This window comes from Macaca mulatta, chromosome 18 (genome assembly GCF_049350105.2).
Source record: "Macaca mulatta isolate MMU2019108-1 chromosome 18, T2T-MMU8v2.0, whole genome shotgun sequence".
Lineage (NCBI taxonomy): Eukaryota > Metazoa > Chordata > Mammalia > Primates > Cercopithecidae > Macaca > Macaca mulatta.
The window spans coordinates 61,340,309-61,366,391 of NC_133423.1; the positions used below are offsets into that span (position 1 = coordinate 61,340,309).

Here is a 26,083-nt window from a genome sequence, read left to right on the forward strand (position 1 = left end):
TCGGGATGAACATACTTAAAAAGTTAAATAAATACGAATGTCTCATGTTTTAAAAAGTGGTTTTAAAATTAGAACTAAATAAAAATGTGGCCATTTAATTCCAGATTTCTGCCTAACATAGATTTGTAAAATTACAAACTATTTAGACTGCTACAATATATCTTATAGACTTGAGTTGAGCTGGAAAAGAAGTGCACATCCTTAATATGAATGTTAATCCATTCTCTTTCCTCCTCACAAATAATGGGTCCCGTAATTCTAGAATTCAGAGAAAAGCTGAAAGCTGATCATAAAATTAACCTACATGTTTCCGGAAAACCTAGCTCTACTCTATCTTATATTTAAATAATAATAAAGCAGTTATTGTGGTAAAAAGAAACAAACAGAAAATGCAGAGAAAAAGAAGCAAAATACATTTTGAACCTACAGACATTTTTGAAATGATAGCTTTTCTTTTGTTTTTCAGATAGTATCTATGTCTTTGAACTACCTAGTTTTTAAAAACTATAGCTGGGTCTTGAATTTAATTAAAAATCTTTACCCATTTGAAGGATACTCTCCATATTTTGACATATATTCTTTTTAGATTAGTCATGTAATTTGAGATCGTTTAGACTTTGAAGTTTTGGCCAAGTCAGTCTGAAAATTGATTTGAGAACAATGATTTCTGGGGAGCATTGTTTTTTTGTGAGGTTAAAAAAGTCCTTAACTATTTTCTAGACTTCATTAACTATAACTTCAAATAGTAAAAATGATGATTAGAGAATTAGGACATATATGTAATTACGCATTTCAGAGTTAAGTATTTTCTTCATGCTAAAAATCAGAATGGCATTTATGAGTGGTCTTAGAGATGTAAAACTGCTATATAAAGTCAATGGCTTGTGAAATATTTTCTTGCACTGACACAATATGATTTAGGTTGTAAGAACTACTATTCACTTAATTTTTTCATTGATAAATAAATGACAGTGTTATTCCTAAAGCTGTTCTCTTTGCTGGTTCCTTTTAAAGTGAGTATTAAAAATTTAAAGAATTAAATGATCAGTTTGTTTCCAAAACTGACAATATTTTTATCAATAAGAAAAAGTTATAATGTGAAAATTTGTGATCAAATTTAATTCCTGATATTTTTTCTTTTATTTTTTTTTGAGGTTTTAATATTACTTTGCGATGCTTGTCAGAAAATTTATCTTCGAGTTCCTTCTCATCTTCAGGCTGAAACACTTGTAGGCAAAGGTGAGAAACTCTTTTAACAATTTCGTAGTTGTAACTTGCCACATTTAGCTTCAGACTGCTCTTGTAAAGTTTGGGTTAAAAGCTACATGGTAGCTACTTGACGTTAACATTGGATGTACAATAAAAGATAGGCTACTTGTTTTTTGGTAATGGTTAGGAATAATTAAAATATCTCAGTTAGTTGTATACTTCTCTTGCCAAAGTATTAGCAAACATCAGAAGGCTGAATTCTCTTGGATTACATCAAACAAAGCAAGGCACCAAAACCATGAACACATTCTAATTTGTATAAACTAATCTGCTGCCAAAATTTCAAAGCCAAGATTCTTTAATTGATTAGACACGAAATGGATGTCTCAACATTTAAATGCTTCCAATAAAATTTGTACTTGAGGTTGATTACAATGAACAAGTATCCACCAAGAATAAACGTGACATATTTCACAGAATAGCTTGTGAAAATCAAATAAAGTTTTGGTGGGTCTTAGTACCATAGCCAGTTGGTTGTTCTGAGTCCAAAGGTAAAGATTTTTTCATCAAGAGTTTTCATTGGCTTTGAGTTCACATGTAAAAAATTACACACTGAATACAGAAATGGTATCCTTTCCAAGTCAGATGTTGTTTTGCCCAGTGCTTTAAGTTTTTAAATTAATCAACAGTCCACACTCTAAAGACACATAGTAAATACATTAAATGTGTTAAATATGAATCTGTAAAGGAGGTAATTTGATAATAACTACAATGCATTGGGTTTACTAAACCTCAAAAGGTATTACAGAAAGATTACTTGCAATATTACTGGGAAATATTACTTAAGAATAGACTAGTTTTCTTCTTATTTATTTATTTATTTATTTTGAGACAAAGCCTTGCTCTGTTGCCCAGGCTGAAGTGCACTGGTGCTATCTCTGCTCACTGCAACCTTCACCTCTCAGGTTCAAGCAATTCTCCTGACTCAGCCTCCTGAGTAGGTGGAATTACTTGCAACATTACTGGGAAATATTACTTAAGAATAAACTAGTTTTCTTCTTATTTATTTATTTATTTATTTATTTATTTATTTATTTTGAGACAAAGTCTTGCTCTGTTGCCTGGGCTGAAGTGCAGTGGTGCTATCTCTGCTCACTACAACCTTCACCTCTCAGGTTCAAACAATTCTCCTGACTCAGCCTCCTGAGTAGCTGGAATTACAGGTGCACACCGCCATGCTTGGATAATTTTTGTATTTTTAGTAGAGATGGAGTTTCACCATATTGGCCAGGCTGGTCTAGAACTCCTGACCTCGTGATCCTCCTACCTTGGCCTCCCAAAGTGCTGGGATTACAGGCGTGAGCCACCTAGTTTTCTTATTTTTGGCAAGATAGTTTTAACTATCAAGCTATTGCAAAAAGTTCAAAATCTACTGACATCATACAGTTATACCATTTATGACATAAAAAATTCAAGTTTGTACACATATACATTTATACACACACACGATAATTAAGAGTTCAAAGGAAAGAGAATAAAATCTGTGACACTAGGAAAATATTTTATTTCTTAAATTAATGTATGACGAAGGTAGTGGAAAATGTGATTCCATTAATTTAATTATTTAATTTTCATGGCCCCCACGTTTTAGAGTAGTAGGAGCTGAGCACATTCCAAATGTAACCTCCCTTTTTCTGCTTCTCATGCACTAACTCACGGCTGTCATTCCTGTAAAACTTGTTCCACTCCTGTTTCATCTGACAAACTGCTATGACACTTCTTCCCTGCAGTGAATCTGGAGGAGTGTATCAAGTCGCCCAGCCTAATCCAGTCCAGTGACCCTGCCTTCAGAATTCTAGAAGATGGCTCAATTTACACAACACGTGACCTCATTTTGTCTTCTGAAAGGAAAAGTTTTTCCATTTTCCTTTCAGGTAGTGAGAGACATGAACAACAAGAGATAAAAGTTGTACTGTCAGCAAGAGAAAACAAGGTATAAGGCAAGGGCTTAAGCAGCCTAGCACAGTAATCTGCTTATGGGAGTCCTTTGTGTTATATACTCCTTTCACGTTAAAATCCATGCTATTGAATGACAAGTTTGTCTTTTCCACTTACAATTAGTGTAAATAAAGGCTAGACTTTTAAGGAGTGGCAGAGCCATTTATAAACTTTTATAAAGATGAATGACTCTGTAGACGGGGAGCAAAGTAAGAATATCAAAGTTTTCTAATAGTGATTTCAAGTTTGGCAATAAGAACAAACCAACCTGAGGAGCAAGGACAAGACAAGGGCGGGTCTAAAACTCAGCGAAATGTGATTCAGGCTGGAGATGTGGGCTCCACCCAGTGCGGCTCTCTTCTTACTGATTGCAGGTTTGAGTCTCTCTTTAAAGAGGAGAAGAGATTGTCTAAATCTTACTCCCATCTTACTAGAAAATTCTATAGGGGAGCCCCTCTCTTCAGAGAGTGGAGGTGTGGCCAATCCACAGGACTGGTTTGAATATTTGACTCTAGGCTCATTTTCTTGCAGTGAGTGGTAGAGATCAGTTCAGAAAGCAGGAAGGAGAAAGTTGCTGGAATTCACATCTCATTTTCAGCAAATTCACCACAATAAATTTCGTCTTATAAAACCTTGAATGATTCTATTTATGAGAGGACTTCCCAACTAAATTCTTTTTGATTACATGAACTCCTCTTGATATGCTTAAGACTTAAAAAATGTTATTTTGTATCCACATTGTAAAATCCCCACATTATATAAAATCAAGTATACTTCCGAAAATGCTCACCTGTGTCTATATAGATGTATAAATGACTGTATTGTAGAGTGAGGGTTTTAACAGATTTTGGTTGTACCACTCCTAGTGGAATGAAGTTGATCGTTAAATATTTATTAATAAATTGTCTATTTTAGGGGGGTTTATAACTTTTCAAGGTGGCGTCTTTCCAAATGTCCTATACATTTCCTGGTGGTTAACTGAGTAAATAGAGAAATAGGTAGAACAGGGGAACGTAATGCAGTCTGAGGTGTGTGTGTGTCTTATCAACAGAAATACTTTGCTGATTAGCCATGGGATTGTAATGTATAACCCTTACATCTGTTTGTTGATGTATGTGTAAAAAATCACAGTTCCAAAAATGATAAGCAATGCTACATTTCTTTGTTTCTTGTCAAATGTAGGCTCCTAAGAAGAGACATACCAAAGACACAGCCCTCAAGCGCAGCAAGAGACGATGGGCTCCTATTCCAGCTTCATTGATGGAGAACTCATTGGGTCCATTTCCACAACACGTTCAGCAGGTGCATTTCACCTTATTTGATTTTATACGTGTCCAAATTTTTGGTTCTTAAACTTTTCATTTGAATTGCACAGCATATTGAATCAGAGCTTTAATGGTACAAGTAATGATCATCTATTCACCAGAATTAGGGTCCCATAGAAGTGATGCAGCATATCTTATTACTTTCTTACATGTATCATATTTAGACATTTAGAAACAAGTTTTATATTTGGAGTTTCTGATGCTCTTAGGTCTATGTCTAAATTCCCCAAAATACTATGGTAGACTTGTTAACACTAATGTACAGAAGGCACACCTACACGTTTTGCATAGTTCAACTCTTGCTTAAACTAGCACTCATCTTTTATAAAAATGGCCTGTATTTCTGCTTACTAAGTAAGATTGCCTCACTGCTACATAGCTAGAATGCAAACATAGAACAGTTTTGAAATTTTGAAATATAGTGGCATGAACTCAGCTCACTGCAACCTCCGCCTCCCGGGTTCAAGCGATTCTTCTGCCTCAGCCTCCCGAGTATCTGGGATTACAGACACCCACCACCATGCCCGGCTAATTTTTGCATTTTTAGTAGAGACAGGGTTTCGCCATGTTGGCCAGTTTGGTCTCAGACTCCTGATCTCAGGTGATTCACCTGCCTAGGCCTCCCAAATGGCTGGGATTACAGGCGTGAGCCACTGTGCCCGGTCAAAATTTTCTAATTCTTGAGGAATTAATTGTGGAAGAAAAGTTGCGTTACTTCTAGCTTTATTAATCAAATAATCTTCAATTCCAAAGAATTCAAAAATCACTGAAACTGTTACTATTATTTAAATGAAGATAAGAATAAGTAAATAACAATTGAAAAGGTGTATCACTCTACAAATGTTATAGATATACAAATGACAAAAAAGTTGAGATCAAATAAGTGACAGAATTTCTGGCTTTGCACAATGCAAAATGCAGATAAAAATTTGGAAAACTTGGCAGATAATGGGCACCTAAGCAGAAGAAAGAAAGAATAGGAGAGTAGGAAAGAGGGCTAGTGGTAAAAAATAAACCGTCACAAGAGGTTAGGTTGAAAATATTCATGATGACATATTTGTTCTATTCCTAAATTATTACTGCAGATCCAATCTGATGCTGCACAGAATTACACCATCTTTTATTCCATAAGTGGACCAGGCGTGGACAAAGAACCCTTCAATTTGTTTTACATAGAGAAAGACACCGGAGATATCTTTTGTACAAGGAGCATTGACCGTGAGAAATATGAACAGTTTGCGGTAGGATTATTGAAATATTTCCTGGGAATTATATCTTTATTACCGACTTACTAATATTTTCAAGTATGCTTGTTCACATATTATAAGAATCAATTATTTGATTTAATATTCAAGATATTAATATGCAATATAAACTTTAAATTTCTATTTACCATTGATGAGGAAAAACAGTGGATATAATAAGGGAAGTTGGGGGGGGAAGGTATAGAAAATATAATGATAGAATTTTAAAGGATATATTTTGGTCTATAATCCTGGATAAATAACAAAGAATTTTACTGAATTTAAAGTTATCTATAATAAAATAGTTCAATTACTCTCAACCATGTTTGTACATTATAAGTCCTCGTGACTGAAGAGTTTAATTAGTGAGTATTGTGGTTAAAATTGTAAAACTCAATAAAATCTGACTTCTGAGGTTACATCGATTGGAACAGGGAATGTCAGAACAACTGCAGCAAAGTTGGTGGGTCAACATGTAGAATGCATTTGGAGTCACATGAAAATGATGGCAATGGGAATAGAAAAGAGAACATGCATGAGAAACACAAAAATGCCATAATCTCTAGAACTTGGCAACTGATTATGAAGATTTATGAGAGAGAGGGAGGAGTTTAGTGCCTGGAATTTTAATCCTAGTTCATTTAGAAATGGTTACAGTAGGGAAAATTAGAAGAGCTAGTTGTGGTAAAAAACTGAGTTAATGCAGAATTCAGTTTGGGTAGGTTTAGCTGGTTCCATGAGTGATGAAAATCCATTCATCAACTATTTACTGAACACTTACTATGCACAAACCACGTAAGGAGGGTGTAGGAATAATTTGGAGTTTAGAGGGAAAGGACATTAAATACATACTGGCTGTTGCGGACAAGGCATTCATTTTGAAAGGAAATTTCTGATATGTATATGCTTTTATTAACATTTTTATTGTGAAGAAATACATACTTACAATAGAAAAATGAGAAAATATAGGTAAAGAACTTACAATTGAATTATCCTGAAATAGCTGTGATGTCCATTTATTTGTCTGTATATGTAAATCTATACATAATAGAATTGTATTTTTATAAACTTTAAAAACACGTGTTAATAACATAACTGGGGGAAATCTGCATGCATTCTAACAAGTAAAACAGCGTACAGTTAATTCAGAGAACACCTGTAGTGCGTGGTGTTCAGAGTGGGAGAATAATGAGCAATAACACCGAGAGGGGATTGAAACCACATGGCAGGCAGACACTGCATCTGTGGGTTATCTCTCCATTGCATCATTTCTTAGTTACGGGTCTTTGGGAATGATTTTTTTTTTTTAATGTTGCATTGTCCCCCACTGCTAGGCTCACTTTTGTGCATAATTTGTCATTTGAGAATACATTGATGATATTTTCCCTTCTTTCAGTTATATGGCTATGCAACAACCGCAGATGGCTATGCACCAGAATACCCACTCCCCTTGATCATCAAAATTGAAGATGATAATGATAACGCCCCATATTTTGAACACAAAATGACTATCTTTACTGTGCCTGAAAATTGCCGATCCGGTAAGTTCACATTTTATAGTAGCATGATAAGAAGATTATTTGACATTTCATAAGTATTATAATTAAAGATGTTTACCTTTTATCATTGCATTTTATACTTTTTCTGGTATTTCTGATTACACATACTTTTTCCCATGAGGAATTGTTGTTATGTGACATTTGTATTAAGGGCCGTAAATGACTCTGAGCAAACTTTCTTAAATTTAAGCAGATGCATAAGATAAAATATTACACATTTTCTCTTTTATATCATGATTTTATAATTCTGGTAGCATTTATTTGACTCAGTTCTCTCCAGGGTGGGGTTGTTGCTGAAGTTGGTGTTTGGTTTACCAATGCATGCTTAGAAAGTCTGCAGTGAAGGAAATGTTGCTCAGTTTTGCCACTGGGAAAAGTCGTAGTTCAGTATAAAACGGACTACACCCAGAAATTCATAGAGAATATTACAGGGGATTTACACATGGACCAGGGATCATTTTTTCTTCCAACAAAATAAGATGTTATTTTTTCATTCATTCATTCATTCATTCATTCATTCATTCAGTGGTTTTTAAACAACTGTCACTTAAGGATATGTAGAAGTCTAAACGTAGGAAAATTCAACTTTTCCTTCTAAGCAAGAAAAATACTCAAAAATAGTGATGTAACCAAACATACAGGAATGTCTATTTTATGGTGTCAAGGAATATTTTTTAACAGACATTTGAAATTCGAAGGATTTGACTTTTGTAGGCTATGTATGTGTAGTACCGGTTTATATTAAAATCTTATACTATCAGTGTTTTCCTGAATTCTTTTTATTAAATGACTGTTGGGTATTAGCTTTCATTTTAGTCTAGTTTTGTAACCAGTGCTTAGGATGATGGCAATTTTAGGAAAACACTAGATTTTTGCTTCCATTGAATTCCTTATTAATATTTTAAACACAATTATGTAGAACATTTTAAAATGTTTGACTTTCAGGGATATACTACATAAAACGTTCTAGTTTTATGAGATCATGTACTTCTCAAAGGAAAACCTTTCTGTGCTCATCTTGCTACCCACATATAGAAGGTAGCTAATTGATACATAAAGTAACTAACTGGTTAGATTAGCACACAACAGATCTGAATGTGCAACAGACAAATGCAATTCATATTAAATATAAAGATATTTTATATTTTTAGCAAGTACATATGTGTCACAGGTGCATTTATGAAACTGTACATAATTTGAATCTTTATAAAGTTTCAATACATTTTCAAGGAACCAGAAATATATCATGGCATGGAAATAGTGATCTGATATATAAAACATAAACATTGCCTTTTTTGGCATATCTTCCCAGCAAAATGAAAAAAAAATTTAAACTGATTTGATGCTATGTGCAGCCAGACTGTGACCCAAGACTACTAAGGGGTGTAACAAGACTGACTAGTTTATTTTCAAATGTTGCAAGAGCAGTTGTTATTTCCTGTGGCCTCCTCCATTCTGTTTCCATGTACATATGTGTGTATAATACTGCTGTTTCACAATGCTAATGCAATGTGTCTAACACTCTCATGTCTGGACTATGAAGCTTGTCTAAATGATATACAGACTGCTGTGTATGATTTTGTCTTGCATATATTAATAATTATTTGTATACATCAATAATGCATCACATTTATTGAAGTATAAAAGGATAAAATATTTGTTATTACGTGAAAAGATGTGGTATTTCTCTAATTAACATTATCAAGTTGGGTTATAAAAGAGACAAGGTATACAGAGAAGGTCCCATTCAAAAATGGTCCACGAACACTTATATGCCATTGGTGAGAATATAAATTAGTTCATCCCCTGTGGAAAGCAGTTTGGAGATTGCTCAAAGAACTAAAAACAGAGCTACTATTTGAGCCAGCAATGCCATTACTAGGTATATGCCCAAAGGAAAACAAATCATGCTACCAAAAGACACTTGCACTTGTATGTTTATTGCAGCACCATTCACAATAGCAAAGACATGAAATCAATCCACGTGCCCTTCAATGGTGGACTGGATAAAGAAAATGTAGTACACAAAGGCCATGGCATACTATGCAGCCATAAAAAATAATAAAATCATGTCTTTTGCATCAACAGAGATGCAGCCGGAGGCCATTATTTGAAGCAAATTAACACAGAAACAGAAAGCTAAATACCACATGTTCTCACTTATAAGTGAGAGTTGAACATTGGGTACACATAGACACAAAGATGGAAACAATAAACAATGGGGATTCCAAAAGGTAGGAGGGAAGGAGGAGGGAAGGGGCTGAAAAACTACATATTTGGTACCACATTCACTACGCTGGTGATGGGATCCTTAGAAACCCAAACCTCAGTATCGCACAATATACCCCTGTAACAAACCTGCATGTGTACCCCCAAATCGAAAATTAAATTAAGTTAAATTTAAAAATAGCCCATGAACTTGGAGAGAAAGAATTTCAGAACTACTGTTTCTAAAGGTACTGTGGGAACTGTTCTCATATACGTAGAATACAAATCATGTTATTCACAGGAGCTACCTAACTGAAGTTCCTGAGTAAGGGAGGCTTGGAGACATTTAGAACAGTTTCACATTCTTCAACTTAACAGTAAAACTAATCTACTTGTGGTTTTGGGCAGAATTTGCTACAGCAATGCTTTGATTTTATTTTGTTTATGATTCAGTTATATGAGTGGAAATTTTTATCACTTTTGGATTTTTCTAAACAGGAACTTCAGTGGGACAAGTGACTGCCACAGATCTCGATGAACCTGACACTCTCCATACTCGTCTGAAATATAAAATCTTACAACAAATCCCAGACCATCCAAAGCATTTCTCCATACATCCAGATACCGGTGTCATCACCACAACTACACCTTTTCTGGATAGAGAAGTAATGATGATTAATTAACTTTCCAGTCATTCAACTACATTTAAACTGAGAATGAGAGAATGTTGCAGTATGGCCACTCTGGCCTCCTGTCTCAGCATGCTTCTGTAGGCTGTGGTTAGGACTTATCTGGAGATGTCCTCTGTCCTTACAGAGATGTTGGGAAAGTACCATATATTAGACAGGGTCTCTCTTGAAATCAGTAATCTGATTTGATCTGTTGATGATAAAATTGCTTTACATTTATTTTATTTTTGTTTTTAAAAAACTATTTTATCTGACTCCAATATGCTTAACTTTTTAAATTAATAAACTTTGGTGTAGCAGCTTTGGGTTCACAGCGTAATTTAGTAGAAAGTACCGACGGAGGCTGGGCGTGGTGGCTCACGCCTGTAATCCCAGCACTCTGGGAGGCTGAAGCGGGCGGATCACGAGGTCAGGAGATGGAGATCATCCTGGCTAACACGGTGAAACCCCGTCTCTACTAGAAACACAAAAAAATTAGCCGGGCGCAGTGGTGGGCGCCTGTGGTCCCAGTTACTCGGGAGGCTGAGGCAGGAGAATGGCGTAAACCCGGGAGGCGGAGCTTGCAGTGAGCCGAGATCGCGCCACTGCACTCCAGCCTGGGAGACAGAGCGAGACTCCGTCTCAAAATAAAGAAAATACAGACAGTTCCCATATACTCCCTATCCCCCCCAACCACACGTAGCCTTCCCTGCTATCAACATCCTGCCCCACAGTGGTATATTTGGTACAACTGATACACTTATGTTGACACATCATTATTACCTAAAGTCCATAGTTCTCACATTGTGGTTCACTCTTGGTGCTATATATTCTATGAGTTTGAACAAATGTATAAAGACGTGCATCCGTCATTATAGTATCATCCAGAGTGGTTTCACTGCCCTAAAATCCTGTTGAGGATTATTGTGCTTCTGTAGTACTTCTCCTATTGATGGCTTCTTACCTCTTTAATTCCTGACAACCACTGATATTTTTACTGTCTATACTTTTGCCCTTTTTTAGAACGTTATATAGTTGAAATAATATAGTATGTAGCCTTTTAAGATTGGCTTCTTTCATTTAGTAATATGCTTTTAAATTTCTTTCATGTATTTTTAAGTCTTGATAGCTCTTTTCTTTTTAGCACTGAATAATATTTCATTGTCTGGATGTACCAGTTTATGTACCCATTTACCTACTGAAGGACATCTTGGTTGCTTTCAAGTTTTGGCAATTATAAATAAAGCAGCTTTAAATTTTAAAATGTTATATTAGACACATCACCTTTCCATTGTACCAATCAGCCAATATCTTGTTCTGTACTTTTATTTATGTTCTTTTTAAACAAAATTATATGTAAAAAAGAAGATTTGGGCCAGGCACAGTGGCTCACGCCTGTAATACCAGCACTTTGGCAGGCCAAGGCAGGCAGATTGCCTAAGCTCAGGAATTCGTGACCAGCCTGGGCAACACAGTAAAACCCTGTCTCTATGAAAAATACAAAGATTACCTGGGTGTGGTGGCGGGCGCCTGTAATCGCAGCTACTCTGGAGGCTGAGGCAGGAGAATCGCTTGAACCTGGGAGGCAGAGGTAGCAGTGAGCCAAGATCATGCCACTGCACTCCAGCCTGGGTGACGGAGCGAGACGCCATCTCAAATATATAATACACACACACACACACACACACACACACACACAAACACACACACATATATGAATATTTGTACAATAATCATATCTAAACAGTGGTTGTGAGAATTGCAAGTTATAGGAAATAAAAGTGTTCATTAATGTACTTTTTCTTTTTTTTCCAGAAATGTGATACTTACCAGTTAATAATGGAAGTGCGAGACATGGGTGGTCAGCCTTTCGGTTTATTTAATACAGGAACAATTACTATTTCACTTGAGGATGAAAATGACAATCCACCATCTTTCACAGAAACTTCTGTGAGTATACCTCTCTATTCATTAATCTAGATTTATCTACTTTTTCAAAAACCATATCTAGAATTTGGTAGCTCTGTGAGATCACACAGTTTGATTTAAATAACTGCTACTTACAAATAACATAGGGAGAAAATATGATTTCTGTACAAATAATTGAAGTACTAGTTATTTCTGGATGCTAGGGAAATAACCATGCTCTTGGCTACTGAAGAGCTTCTTCTTAGCCCTAGATGTGTTCATGTGTTCAACTTTTTTTTCTTTCTTTTTTTTTTTTTTTTGGTGTTAAGCTCGGCTATCAGATGCCTTGGCATTAAATTTTTTATGTAGGGTGAAGGAGGAGAGGCTCTCTCTCTGGTGTCCTTTACATTTCAACTTCTTAAGATGAATAAGGAACTAGCCTATGGAGACAGTAGTACAGGCTGGCTCACAACTCCAAACAAGCTCTTCCTGTACTGTGAACAAACTTTTCCTTAGGCAGTAAACAATAAGATATATATAAAAATAGATGTGTGTGTGTACATGTGTACATATATATGTTTATATTTTATGACCATAGTTTTGGGAAATGGTTCTCCTTTTCTGAACTTTTGATAAAGAAACTTTCATTTTGTCATTAATCTATTCCAGAACACAAGTCAGAGAAGGAAAAACTTGCAAGCACAGTGATAGACATATTCATGTAATTTATTATATGAATCCCTACAATATATGAGGATATATTTTAACCCATGTTTCATATGAGGAAATAGAAAGTCTGTTAAGTCAAGATCTCATACTAATAAACCATATACAAGGAATAACCAGGATTCAAATCTAGGTCTATTACGTTCCAGTGTCTGTCATCCTTCTATATGAATTCACCTTCTATCTCTAACAGATTCAATTTACTACTTCTTTCAGTCTTTAATATCTTACGATTTTGTAAGATATTTTTTGTGGAGGGCTATTGTTTAATGTCTCAAAAAAAAAGGGAAAACTTTTCTGCTAAAGATTTGCAAGTGAATCAAAAGTACATTTGGAAAGATTGGTGTGAAAACAATTCTTCCAGAAATTAGAAGCCAACATATGTTATAATTACCTACAAGTACTCAGTGTTTAATATATTAGCGTAAAACATTTATTAAGTGCTTACTGTGTAAACATGGAAGACGATAGACTGTAAATATTGTGGAGGTTCAGAGAAGGGACAAATCTGAGTTCTAGAATGATTAGGAAAATTATCTCAGAGAAGTTCAGAAGGTAAGACTTGGAGTAGCCTTTGAAGAATGGAAAAGATATGAATAGGAGGAAAGAACTAAGCTACGCATTCAATTTGTAAAATGTTTCCCAATATATTGAGGGCAGCTTTTCACATCGCTTTATTTTTTCTTTAAATAGATGTTTTAGAATATAAAGCCACATTGTCAAAGTTGTAAATTGATAATAATAAGGGACAATTCTTTCAGTATATTACAGAAGTAGAAGAAAACAGAATTGACGTGGAGATTTTAAGAATGAAGGTACAGGACCAGGATTTGCCAAACACTCCTCACTCAAAGGCTGTATACACAATCCTACAAGGAAATGAAAATGGAAACTTCAAAATTAGCACAGATCCAAATACAAATGAAGGAGTGTTGTGTGTTGTCAAGGTAAACAAATAAAATAATCACGCTATGCTTTAAAATATCCTAACTCATGCACTGATTTTAAGAGATAATTCTTATGTGTATATGACTAGAATACTGCAATGCAAGGCCAAATGATTTATATTGGTTTATATAAATTTTTTTTTTTCTTATTCTCTTACCCTAATTTTCTCTTGTAGAAGAAAGTCATGTCAGGTACAAAACTCATTGTTCTTTATATGAAGAAAACCAAGACAGAGAAATATTCAATACTGAACCAGTTATTTGCTTTAGAAGGGGTCTTAGACACTCACTTGTCCAAATTTGTATTTTATAAGAACACACAAAAGAATAAAATGGAAGAATCACATTTGAAATCAAGCCTCAACTATTCAACTCCTTTCATGTTCATATTATATTTTATTTTTGCCTTTCTATGATGTATTCTGCAAGAGAGACTATTGCACTAAATATTCAGCAACTTTTCCCATTAATCCCCCTGTATTCCAGGTAGCCATTGCTTTGGATTTTAAAAATTTAATTGCAATTACTGGTTTCTAGGATGATTACTTTAACTGGACCTAATTTTTTTTTTAGTCCATCTATCCATAGCTCTCACTAACTTCTTACATAGCTTCCTTCATTAATTTCTTAGAGACAATGTAAGTCCTCAGAAGGTTCAGGCAGACATTGTGTTCTCCTGATAAGATTTTTAGAAAATATTCTTTAATTATTTTACTATCTACTTTTTCTTTCTTTATTTCTTTTCCTTTTCTGGTTGCAGGTTTTTTCCCCCTTTACTTATTTATTTTTTTCACCCTTTAAATGTTGTTTTAGGATTATTTCTAATTATTCAGTTTAGGACTGTATTAGTTTGTTTTCATGTGGCTGATAAAGACAAACCTGAAACTGGGAACAAAGAGAGGTTTAATTGGACTTACAGTTTCACATGGCTGGGAAGGCCTCAGAATCATGGCGGGAGGCAAAAGGCACTTCTCACATGGCAGCAGCAAGAGAAAAATGAGGCAGAAGCAAAAGCAGAAACCCCTGATAAACCCATCAGCTCTTGTGAGACTTATTCACTATCACAAGAATAGCACAGGAAAGACTGGCTCCCATGATTCAACTGCTTTGCCCTGGGTCCCTCCCACAACAGGTGGGAATTCTGGGAGATACAAATCTGGTTGAGATTTGGGTGGGGACACAGCCAATCACATTAAGGACCAAGCGCTTTCATCAGGAACTGAACAGCCTGAAATCTAATGTGCTTTGAAAAGGTGCTGTTAAATATCATTCTATCTTTTGACTCAGGCATAGAGTAACTGCTGTATTATAGCCAACTTTCTATCTAATTATTTTATATACTTAGTTTGAAGACAATTTAGTAGTCACTGTTATCCCATATAATAAGCAATGAAATCATCTGACTTTTTTCATACACTTATCTTGCATTTCTGTTAATATTTAAACTTAAAATCAAAAAGGCTGAAGGCAAGATCTTCCAAAAGAAAAATGAGAAGAAAAATGGGTTGAATCCAAGAATCAACAATTTTGCATTTGGCAATGTTTGTCACTTTAGGAAGCTAATTATTAGTCTTTAACTGTGTTAGCCCTAACTTTGGGTTACATTTTAAATGTAAAAATGATATTTCTTTGTAGAAAAATTTGAAATTAGAAGCCTTATATATAATGTTATATATTGACTTATTAAGGTATGCTTATTTAACAGCCATTGAACTATGAAGTCAATCGCCAAGTTATTTTGAAAGTTGGTGTAGTTAACGAGGCACAATTCTCTAAAGCAGCGAACTCACAAACTCCTACAATGTGCACTACAACTGTCACCGTTAAAATTATAGACAATGATGAGGGCCCTGAATGCCACCCTCCAGTGAAAGTTATTCAGAGTCAAGATGGCTTCCCAGCTGGCCAAGAACTCCTTGGATACAAAGCGCTGGACCCGGAAGCAGCCAGTGGTGAAGGCTTAAGGTGATGTACTTTTCAAAAAGCTCCTTAGTTTTAATTGTTATGTAAATTGATTTTAAAATTAGGAATGTTTCTTGTATTTTCAAAATGACAGATTTTAAGATCATGTCCCTTCTTTGATTTGACCATTTATATTTGATTTCTAAAAATTAGGTATCAGAAGTTAGGGGATGAAGATCACTGGTTTGAAATTAATGAACACACTGGCGACTTGAGAACTTTAAAAGTACTAGATAGAGAATCCAAATTTGTAAAAAACAACCAATACAATATTTCAGTTGTTGCAGTGGATGCAGGTGAGTGCCATTTTCTACAGACAAAGTATAAATATAGAATATGTTTTTAAGGAAACCTTGGGTGAAATCTGTTTATTTCTAGACAAAACATAATTCAAACAGTGTTTGCATTATTATTATTCATGTTATTGGAGATCACCCAGTTTTGGCTCCAGTGCATCTATAATGCAAAGCTATGAGGTAGTGAATGACCAAAGCTTAAGGCTTAATTATATCACAATAAATTTAAATGTAATTGCATCACAATTAAAATTAAGGTCTAAGATTTAAAAGATGATCTATATTATTAATTTCTGCTGAGGAAATGGTGGCATACTCAAGGATCACCGTTTTTTTCAGAAGTACAGGTTTAGATACGTTATGATTTGAGCTTGCTGAAAGGGTTCAACACACCTAAAACAGGTGGGTTCAAAGTAAGTTTGTTCTGAGCTTCTCTTAATGGAGAACGAATCATTTATCCTATTTTATAAAGGAATGGTCAAACAATGACTTAAGTCTTTTGTGGTGGTTTACAATCTTTTACCAAGGTCAATTTTAGAATCAATTCTGTAAAGAATGTCCTCCAAATATAGTAAAGTAGTGATCTGGAACTTCTTTTGAACATACACATTTCTATCAGTAAACCACTTGTTAGTATGTTTAAATATATATTTATGAATGTTTTTAAATATTTGCTATCATATGTATTTATGTACATGTTCTACTCTATTAATGTATACATCATAAAAATATGGGAAACATATTAAAAGGATGATAAAAATATAAGTAGAAGCTACACTGTTTCATTTTATCATATTGATGACAAATTTACCATAAATTGTGGCGAATTGCCATAAATAATAAAGATAAATGAACTTGGGCTTTTATAACGTAGCCTATTCTTTTGACTACGTGCCTAATCCAAGAAGGTTTCCACTCTTTTTATCTGCATATGCTGGATGTTCGACACAAACTAGCTGAAACAGCAATGCTATAGTTTTTTTTACTGCATCTATTGCATTTCTTTAGAAGGAATGGGTGAATGTATTAATAAATACATATCAAATTCCATGGTAATTAACACAAGTTGGCAGTAGTGAAAATGTTCATGCTTATTTATTTGTCCTTTTGACTTTTTTTATAACAAAATGCAAACAATGTGTTCTCAGATATTATACCCTATTTTTTTCTATGATTGCAAAGAATACTTTATGTTTACTCATTTATTCCGCAACTGTTGGTTTGTCTATTAAGTTCTAAGTATTAGACAAGCTGACATGGAAATTAAGAATGTTAAGATAAGGCCAAATTCTTACATGATATCAACTATAGAATTATTATATTTTCACAAGAGATTCTATGGTGTGAGAACTTTCCTCATAAAGAATGTACGGATATTATCAGAAGTGGAGATCAGTTAAGAGCTGCTCAGATTAAGGATGAAAGAGAAGAGATTACAGAAATGCAGAGGTGTAATTTTTTAAAAATAAAATAATGTCTGAAGCAGAGAAAATTATGGAGAACACAGTATTTAAAAATTAATTTTGTTTTTTGGTGCTAAAAGACAATGTCTATAAGCACAGTCATCATAGTGTAAGAAAATAAAAAGCAAACTTTAACAAATTTATATTCCATGGCTATAAGATAACCTGGGTGTGCTTAAGAAAAAGTAAAGATAAGGATGTTACACATTTTAGTGAAAAACCATATAGTGATATGAAGGATTTTGTTTCTTTGAACTTTAATACACACACACACACACACACACACACTTTGCTCTGATGCTCATGAATATTCCTGGATGATAATCTAGGTATTCTTCTACTTTTCTTAGAATCCAACTTTCTTTCTTGTGTCAATCCTCTGTCAGTCAGGCTGTCAGTCGAGAAAGCACTGTTTTACATGCCTTCCACCTAGAGTAGCATTGCTCCTCCTGTCTGAAATTCAGGTCCCTTAACTTCTTCAAATAAATGGCAATGACAAGGTTTTTGATTGTTTCCATTAGTCTGGATTCAGTTCTTCTCTAAACACCTTTTGACCTGGGAATAACAATTATCATATATGGTGTAGCTTCTGTAGAAAAGGCTGCTTTCATTGTTTCTCATGTATATCCTGTTCTCTTAACGAGATTAATTATGAGTTCAATTTTGTAGAAAGACTGTTTTTCTTTGTAAACCATCCCTTTCCAAGTATCTGGCAGAAAATGTGGTATACGTACACACAGTGCAGGTGCTGATATTTGTCATTCCTTTGTTGTTTGAGAGTCCTATGAATCTCCAGGTTATAAATTTCACTACAAAAAGCTTTACAATTCTAGGGACATAATTAGCACTTGGAAAAACTGGTTTTAATGTAGAAAATTGAGATTAAACATTTACTAAGTGCTTCTTTATTCTTCCCTTCTGCAGAAAGGATTTTCTTAAGATAACAAATATTTAAGGGTTGTCATGTAGAAGTGGCAAACGTTTTGCATGGATAGTCCAAAAAGAACATGAGCAAATTATAGGAAATTATTAGGAGGCATATTGTAGCTTAGTAAGTAAAAATTTAAATATTTTAACAATTTTAAAATTTATAGAATAGGCTGATTTATAATGTAGTGATTCTAGTTACTGAAACATTTGAGTAGCAATGAAAAAACTACTGCTTTTCAGAATTGCTGTTGAAGTGTTATGAAGATTTTTAGTTAACCCAAGGTGTACTTTCTAGCTCTGTGTTTGTGATGTTTCTTACTTATTTATACTTGGCATTTGCTTATGTGCTTAATTTATGGTAAGTTTTAGAAGTAATAAACGCACCCAATGACCTTTCACCATGCTCAGCTATTATCAGTAATTACTTATTTTTGGCTGTTTAGCTCTTCCCAGGGGTAAAATAAAAACTAACCATCAACCTCTTATAATTTTTGATATCTTCTAAGACAAGCTTGTCCAACCTGTGGCCTGCAGGCAGCATGCAGCGCAGCATGGCTTTGAATGTGACCCAACAAAAATTCACAAGCTTTCTTGAAACATTATAAGATTTGCTTGCAACATATATTTTTTAGCTCATCAGCTATCATTGGTGTTAGTGTATTTTATGTGTGGCCCAAGACAATTCTGTTTTCAGTGTGGCCCAGAGAAGCCAAAATTTTGGACACCCCTGTTCTAAGACCTTCTCAGCTTTAGCTTTGATTGCCTTCCATGTAAATAGTTTCAAGCATCTTTCACTCTGTTTTTATCAACATGCTTAAAACAGAGACTGCAATAGAAAAGAGTAAGTTATGGGATAAATGTTGGTTGAATATGTGATTAAATAAATCTTGATTTATATTCCTATAATTACCACATTTTATTGGATTTTTAAAGTGTGTTTTCTCACCATTTTTCTACAAAGAGAAAGGCTTTCTGCTTAAATTTTAAAAGGTGAAATTATACTATATATATCAACTCATCTGTAGTGCATGTAACTAAATTTTTTACTTTATAAAGCCCTCTTTTTCACATTATTCATTTCTTTGTTAGTTTGCTGATTTTAAAGTTGTTACTTATATTCAAATTTATTTGCTGTTTTCTGGCAGTCTCAAAGTATTTATATGCTATTGTACATTTCTTCTCCTAATAGCTATATCTCTGTTTTATTTCTGGATATTTTTAAACTTGTTCAGATAGTTTTAAAATAAGCATAAATAGTAGTTAGTTTATTTAAACAATTAGTTTAAAAATCACTGAATAAATTAATTTTGTAGTTATTCACCAGAAAAAAATTTTCCTGAAATACACTACATGATATGACTCAGGGTTATTTCAAATTAAAAAGAAAAATAAATTATATTTGCATGGGAGTTATAGTAGTCTTTATGATAAATTCAACAGACGTGTTTCAGAATGTGGACCAATATTTAAAGCAAAAACATGAAAAACTGCATCAATTACCTTTCTGTTTATTTCAATTTTGATATCTTATCATTTATTATAGTTTATTATCCTTTGACAAATGGTGGGATTTGACATGTTTCTGAATTTCATTATCTCTTAAACACATATAATGGGCACTATTTTAACTAAAAATACTATGTGTGAAGTCTTAGGCCATTAATAGTGGCAATCAACAGGTGAGTATGAGACAGTTCCTGTTGTCAAGAACATATGAATGGCATTAGGGCAGAGATGAAAACTTATTTTTCTGGCTTATTCAATTCAACGTTTTCAAGTATAAAAATAGGAACTGCATTATGTTCAATGTGTTAGTATAAAGTTAAAATAGGAACTGCATTATGTTCAATGTGTTAGTATAAAGTTATAGTTAGCTGGGAAGTACTGGGCAAATCACTAGGCTCTCAAGGTGAATACAACTTACTATGCTATTTTTGCAGTTCAGTGTGTGAGCCAAGGTATTAGCAAAGGGTTCTGAGGAAGCACTGGAATATGGCTGCCATTGTCTGTGGAAGTCACAAGTTTCATGAGGAGGTGACATTTGAGTAGATTCTTGAAGATAATAGTGTGTTCCCTGGCAAAGAAGAGGAGAAAAGTATTCCTAGGAGTGGCAACCTACAAAGCAGACAGGAAGGGAAACACCTAGTGCATTTCTAAAGACGTTTTCAAGGTTTGGGCAAAAAGTATATGATGCAATGAGGAAGCCGAGAAAGTGATTGATAACCAAATGTAAAAGGATGAATACATACGCCGCATAAAGAAGGATTTAAGACATCCATTTGATTTTCAACAGGTCATTCTGTAGTGACCTTCTTCATAATCTCATACCTTTTAATTCTGAAAAGTACCTGAAGAAATTACCTGATTCAGCCCTAGTCTTCAAAGAAAAATGACGTGTCCCTATTTTGTAGCCTTGATGTTTGAAATCCGGGAAGCATGTATACAAACTCAAGCTCAGACAGCTAGTAGAAAGCAGATGTCAACTGTGTATTTTATAAATTGTTGAAAATAAATGCATTTTCATGTGAAGAAATAACCTATTTTTAATTTATCTTAGTTGGCCGATCTTGCACTGGAACATTAGTAGTTCATTTGGATGATTACAATGATCACCCACCTCAAATTGATAAAGAAGTGACCATTTGTCAGAATAATAAGGATTTTGCTGTTCTGGAACCTGTAGATCCAGATGGACCTGAAAATGGACCACCTTTTCAATTCTTTCTGAATAACTCTGCCAGTAAAAACTGGAATCTAGAACAAAAGGATGGTATGTAATTATGCTAAATGTTATAGTCAGTAGGGACTTCAGATTGGTGATGGTCCTTTCACCTTAGTTTATCATAATAAATATACATTTATTTAAGGAAATTATTTTATTAACCCTAAAAACAACAATACCTTGTTTTTCAAAAAAAAAAAAAAAAATTGATGCCATTATGGTGAGCTTAGACTCTTGTTCTGAATATCCTTTAAGAAAACATGTAAGTCCCTTTCTAATTAACATTTGAGCAGCATATTAAGTATAGATTAGTTTAATATCAGCATAAAGCAACATAAATTACTTTTCTGGCTCTTCTGAGAAATCAAAAATTAAAAAAAAAAAAACGAAAAATTAGGGTTTATATTCTAAATTGATTCCCGTCCACTGAGAACATCAAGTAAGAATAATATTGCTATCTAAACATCCTATCTGTATATATTCTCTCTTTTTTTCCCTAGGTAAAACAGCCATTCTTCGCCAACGACAAAATCTTGATTATAACTCTTATTCTGTGCCTATTCAAATAAAAGACAGGCACGGTTTAGTTGCAACACATGTGTTAACAGTGAGAGTATGTGACTGTTCAACTCCATCTGAGTGTAGAATGAACGATAAAAGTGCAAGAGATGTTAGACCAAATGTAATACTTGGAAGATGGGCTATTCTTGCTATGGTGTTGGGTTCTGTATTGTTATTATGTAAGTATATTATCATTATCTAGAATGTGTTAGCTAAAATTTTATCTAATATTTTTAAAACATGGAAGTTTTTTATATTAATAGCCTCTGGGAAATGTGTTCTTTTAAAAATACTGTAGGCCGGGCGCGGTGGCTCAAGCCTGTAATCCCAACACTTTGGGAGGCCGAGACGGGCGGATCACGAGGTCAGGAGATCGAGACCATCCTGGCTAACACGGTGAAACCCCGTCTCTACTAAAAAATACAGAAAAACTAGCCGGGCGAGGTGGCGGGCGCCTGTAGTCCCAGCTACTCGGGAGGCTGAGGCAGGAGAATGGCGTAAACCCGGGAGGCGGAGCTTGCAGTGAGCTGAGATCCGGCCACTGCACTCCAACCTGGGCGACAGAGCGAGACTCCGTCTCAGAAAAAAAAAAAAAAAAAAATTGTATCTATATTATGTCTTGGCGCTTTGAGTGATAGAAGAAACATATCAGTAACAGCAGATTAAATTTAAAGTAAGTTTCAGAGGTGGTAGCCTTAGTTCTTCAATAATTATCTGTGAGACAGTGGGTAAATTATTTCCTCTTTTTTGAACTCATTTTTCCATGTGTAAAATGAAGAAGCTGGATAAAACTATTAAGATTCCATCCATATAAAATAATATAGTCTTTGAACCGGCCATGTTTATGTAGGGAATACACACATAGAAAAAGAATTTGTGAAAACAGAGCTATTCCAAAATTTACTCAGATATTTATGTTCCATATTATTAATGAAGTGATTTAGCATCATCGTAAGACTTCCATGAGTGGAAAATGGTCACGTGAGCCACTGAGGAAAAGCAATACAGGCAAAGGATGCTAAGATTTTGCAAACTGTTATTTGGAGGTACAAAAGTAATAGAAATATTGTCCACGCTTAATTAAGTCTGCCTTTTTCTCTCTCTTTCTTTCTGTTTCTTTCTTCCTTTCCTTTTCTTTTTCTTACTCTCTCCTCTGACTCTAAAGAACCCGTTTGCATTTACGAACTTTTCCTATAATCTTTACTGTATCCTAATTCATTGATCTGAGTTTCAGATTAAACTGGATATTCCTCTTAGCACTTTATTAGTTGATGTACACTTTTGAAACTGGACACCAATTTTATGTAATTGCCTTTCTTGTTTGTATTTATGCCTAATGTTCTTCGTCTTGTTATTCTAAGCCCTTTAAGTGTGTTCTGTGTGATTTTAACTACTAATGATGCTATCTTAAACTTCAGTTAGATGAAGTTACCATTTCAATGTAGAAGAAATAAAAGACACACATAAGTTAATTCTGGACCTGGAAAGAGAGTACTATTTATCTCTTTAAGCTACAAATAGTATAAATACATTTTAAAAATATTCTGTTTTTAAATCTTGTGACCTAAAGAACTCAATTTGTGGAATGAATTTTTTGAGACATATGCAAGAAGACTTTTAAAAAATCATGTAATCAAATGATTTAATGTCTGTGTTTTACTTTGATCTTTTTTGCTTTTTAGGTATTCTGTTTACATGTTTCTGTGTCACTGCTAAGAGAACAGTCAAGAAATGTTTTCCAGAAGACATAGCCCAGCAAAATTTAATTGTATCAAATACTGAAGGACCTGGAGAAGAAGTAACGGTAAATCAGATTTCACATCCCTTTGAATTGTATGGTGAACAAATGATGACAGATTATTATACAACAATGTCAGTGATAATATCACTAATGTTTATTGAGCACTTACTATGCTAAGCAGAATTTCAAGTGTCCTCAATGTTTTAAATCATTTAAACCTCCCAATTCTACAGGGCTAGGGTTGTCACAACAAACTGAGTGACTTAAACAAGAGAAAAGGATTGTTTCACAGATCCGGAGACTAGAAATCAGAGATCAAGGTGTTGGCAGGTCCATGCTCCCTCTGAAGGAACTGGGGAGAGATCTGTTCCAGGACCCTTTCCTAGCTTCTGCCAATTCCCTGGCTTATGGCAGTGTAAATTAGATCTTCATATGGTGTTCTCCCTGTGTACATGTCTGTGTCCAAATGTCCCCTTTTTATAAGGATACTGGTCGTATTAACTTAGGGACCTACTCTAATCCCATATAACCTCATCTTAACTAATTGCATCTACAATGACCCTATTTCCAAATAAGTTCACATTCTGAGTCACTGAGGGTTAGGACATATGAATTTTTAGGGGACTCAGTTCAACCCATCACACCTGTGATACTATTATTCTGATTTTATGTGTGAGGAACAGAGAGGCACAGCAGGCAAGTGATTTGCCTATGGTGAAAAAAATGAAAATGAGTGGTTAGTTTGCATTTTTCAAATTCACTTTATCACTCTAATTTTACTTTCAGGAAGCAAATATTAGACTCCCCATGCAGACATCCAACATTTGTGACACAAGCATGTCTGTTGGTACTGTTGGTGGCCAGGGAATCAAAACACAGCAAAGTTTTGAGATGGTCAAAGGAGGCTACACTTTGGATTCCAGCAAAGGAGGTGGACATCAGACCTTGGAGTCTGTCAAGGGAGTGGGGCAGGGAGATACTGGCAGATACGCATACACAGACTGGCAGAGTTTCACCCAACCTCGGCTTGGCGAAGTAAGTGCCACTGTCTTCGAGGTCATATTACATGGAAGTTAAATGCTAGTTATAAATCAGAATTTCCCAAAAGTTTTACTCCTCATATACCTGGAAGTCAACATCTTTTAAATGTTGGATTATCATAGATGTGGATGTCTGGTTTAAACCCAAAGAGAAACAGTTTACGAAAGTTTATCTAGGAGTGCCATATGTAGATGTGTTTACAAAGGATAAAAAGTTGACAGCTTCTTCCCTAAAAATTAACAGAAAAACCACCTAGAGTGAAATATTTATTATATAGGAATGAATGGATCATAAATTACAAACATTTCTCAGTGTGCTTGAGTTCTTTGTGTGGTTATGAAGTCCTGGCTATCAAAATCAACCAGATAAATTGTTGAGCTTTTATTTTGAGTTTTAGTTCCTTGTTTTGTTTTATGTTCAGATTAATCAGTATAGGTTTGATGTTAGCCAGTTTAATATATTACACTATCACAGTTATATAGTAGTGTATAAACATAGGAATCATAGCCTATATTGGTTTTCTTCAAATATGTGAAGAAGCTACAAAGATAAATTTCAAATATACATGTTTTATGTTCAAATGGAAAATTATAAATGAGTTGTGTGATATACGTGTAGTCTTAATTTTTCTAAATGTGCTCACTAGAAGCATTTATTTATTTGCTATATTTTAAGAGTGACTATAATACAGACCAATCCTGTGCATTTTTTATATATAGGAATCGATTAGAGGACACACTCTGATTAAAAATTAAACAGTAAAAGGTAAATCAAAGACATCATTTTTCTGCTAATATGTTTAGGTGTTTTTTAAAAAAATAATAAAATGTGCTCTTTTTTGATACAGAAGGTGTATTTGTGTGGACAAGATGAGGAGCATAAACATTGTGAAGACTACGTTCGTTCGTATAACTATGAAGGCAAAGGTTCTCTGGCCGGCTCAGTAGGGTGCTGCAGCGACCGGCAGGAAGAAGAGGGACTGGAGTTTCTAGATCAACTGGAACCCAAATTTAGGACATTAGCAAAGACATGCGTCAAGAAATAAATGTGCCTTTTAACAGTGTAATATCCACAGATGCATAAGTAGGAGTTTATTACATGCAGAATGTTAGCAGCATCTGCTAATGTTTTTGTTTATGGAGGTAAACTTCATCATGTATAGGTAAGGGTACTATAAATATGAGATTCCCCTACATTCTCCTTGTCTGGTATAACTTCCGTGTTCTCTAGAAATCAAGGTTTTGTTTGTTAATTCTCTTTTAGGTGCATGTATATATTGCCCTAGTCATGACTGTACTGTATACTTTCTTGCACCTTGTATTTGAAAACTGATGTTACTTTTTGTGCTGTGGAAGAACATTTGGGAAAGCCGGGTATTATAGAGGCCAATGAAAGATGAATTTGTGTTGTAGATGTATGAATTAAATATTTTCTTCAAAATCTTGGGGAGAATTATGTTCTTAGAAATATTTTCTTTGGGGCCAGATAATTGCATTCTCTCCACCTGAGTGGTTTAAAAAGGACTTTTAAGTATTCGTCAGTGCAGTCTTCAGTTTGGTGATTAAGCTCATTTCT

The 26,083-nt window shown here is 34.5% G+C and overlaps 1 protein-coding gene across 1 annotated transcript; it reads left to right on the forward strand.

Moving 5' to 3' along the window:
* Window positions 1-243: 243 nt before the first annotated feature.
* DSC1 (desmocollin 1) lies at window positions 244-25,948 on the forward strand. Its single transcript, XM_077975098.1, has 16 exons — window positions 244-252; window positions 1,155-1,239; window positions 3,000-3,202; window positions 4,390-4,509; window positions 5,618-5,773; window positions 7,173-7,317; window positions 10,042-10,208; window positions 12,027-12,161; window positions 13,607-13,792; window positions 15,498-15,757; window positions 15,908-16,050; window positions 21,001-21,213; window positions 21,666-21,905; window positions 23,409-23,530; window positions 24,254-24,502; window positions 25,356-25,948. The coding sequence occupies exons 1-16, from the start codon at window positions 244-246 to the stop codon at window positions 25,551-25,553; spliced, it is 2,631 nt and encodes an 876-aa protein (XP_077831224.1). The 3' UTR covers window positions 25,554-25,948.
* The last annotated feature ends 135 nt before the right edge of the window (window positions 25,949-26,083 follow it).

Bases quoted from the DNA above. Each gene is read 5' to 3' on its own strand.
- DSC1 (XM_077975098.1), top strand. The intron at 1,240-2,999 runs GTGAGAAACTCT...TCTTCCCTGCAG, and splicing joins TGAAACACTTGTAGGCAAAG to TGAATCTGGAGGAGTGTATC. The intron at 4,510-5,617 runs GTGCATTTCACC...TTATTACTGCAG, and splicing joins TTCCACAACACGTTCAGCAG to ATCCAATCTGATGCTGCACA.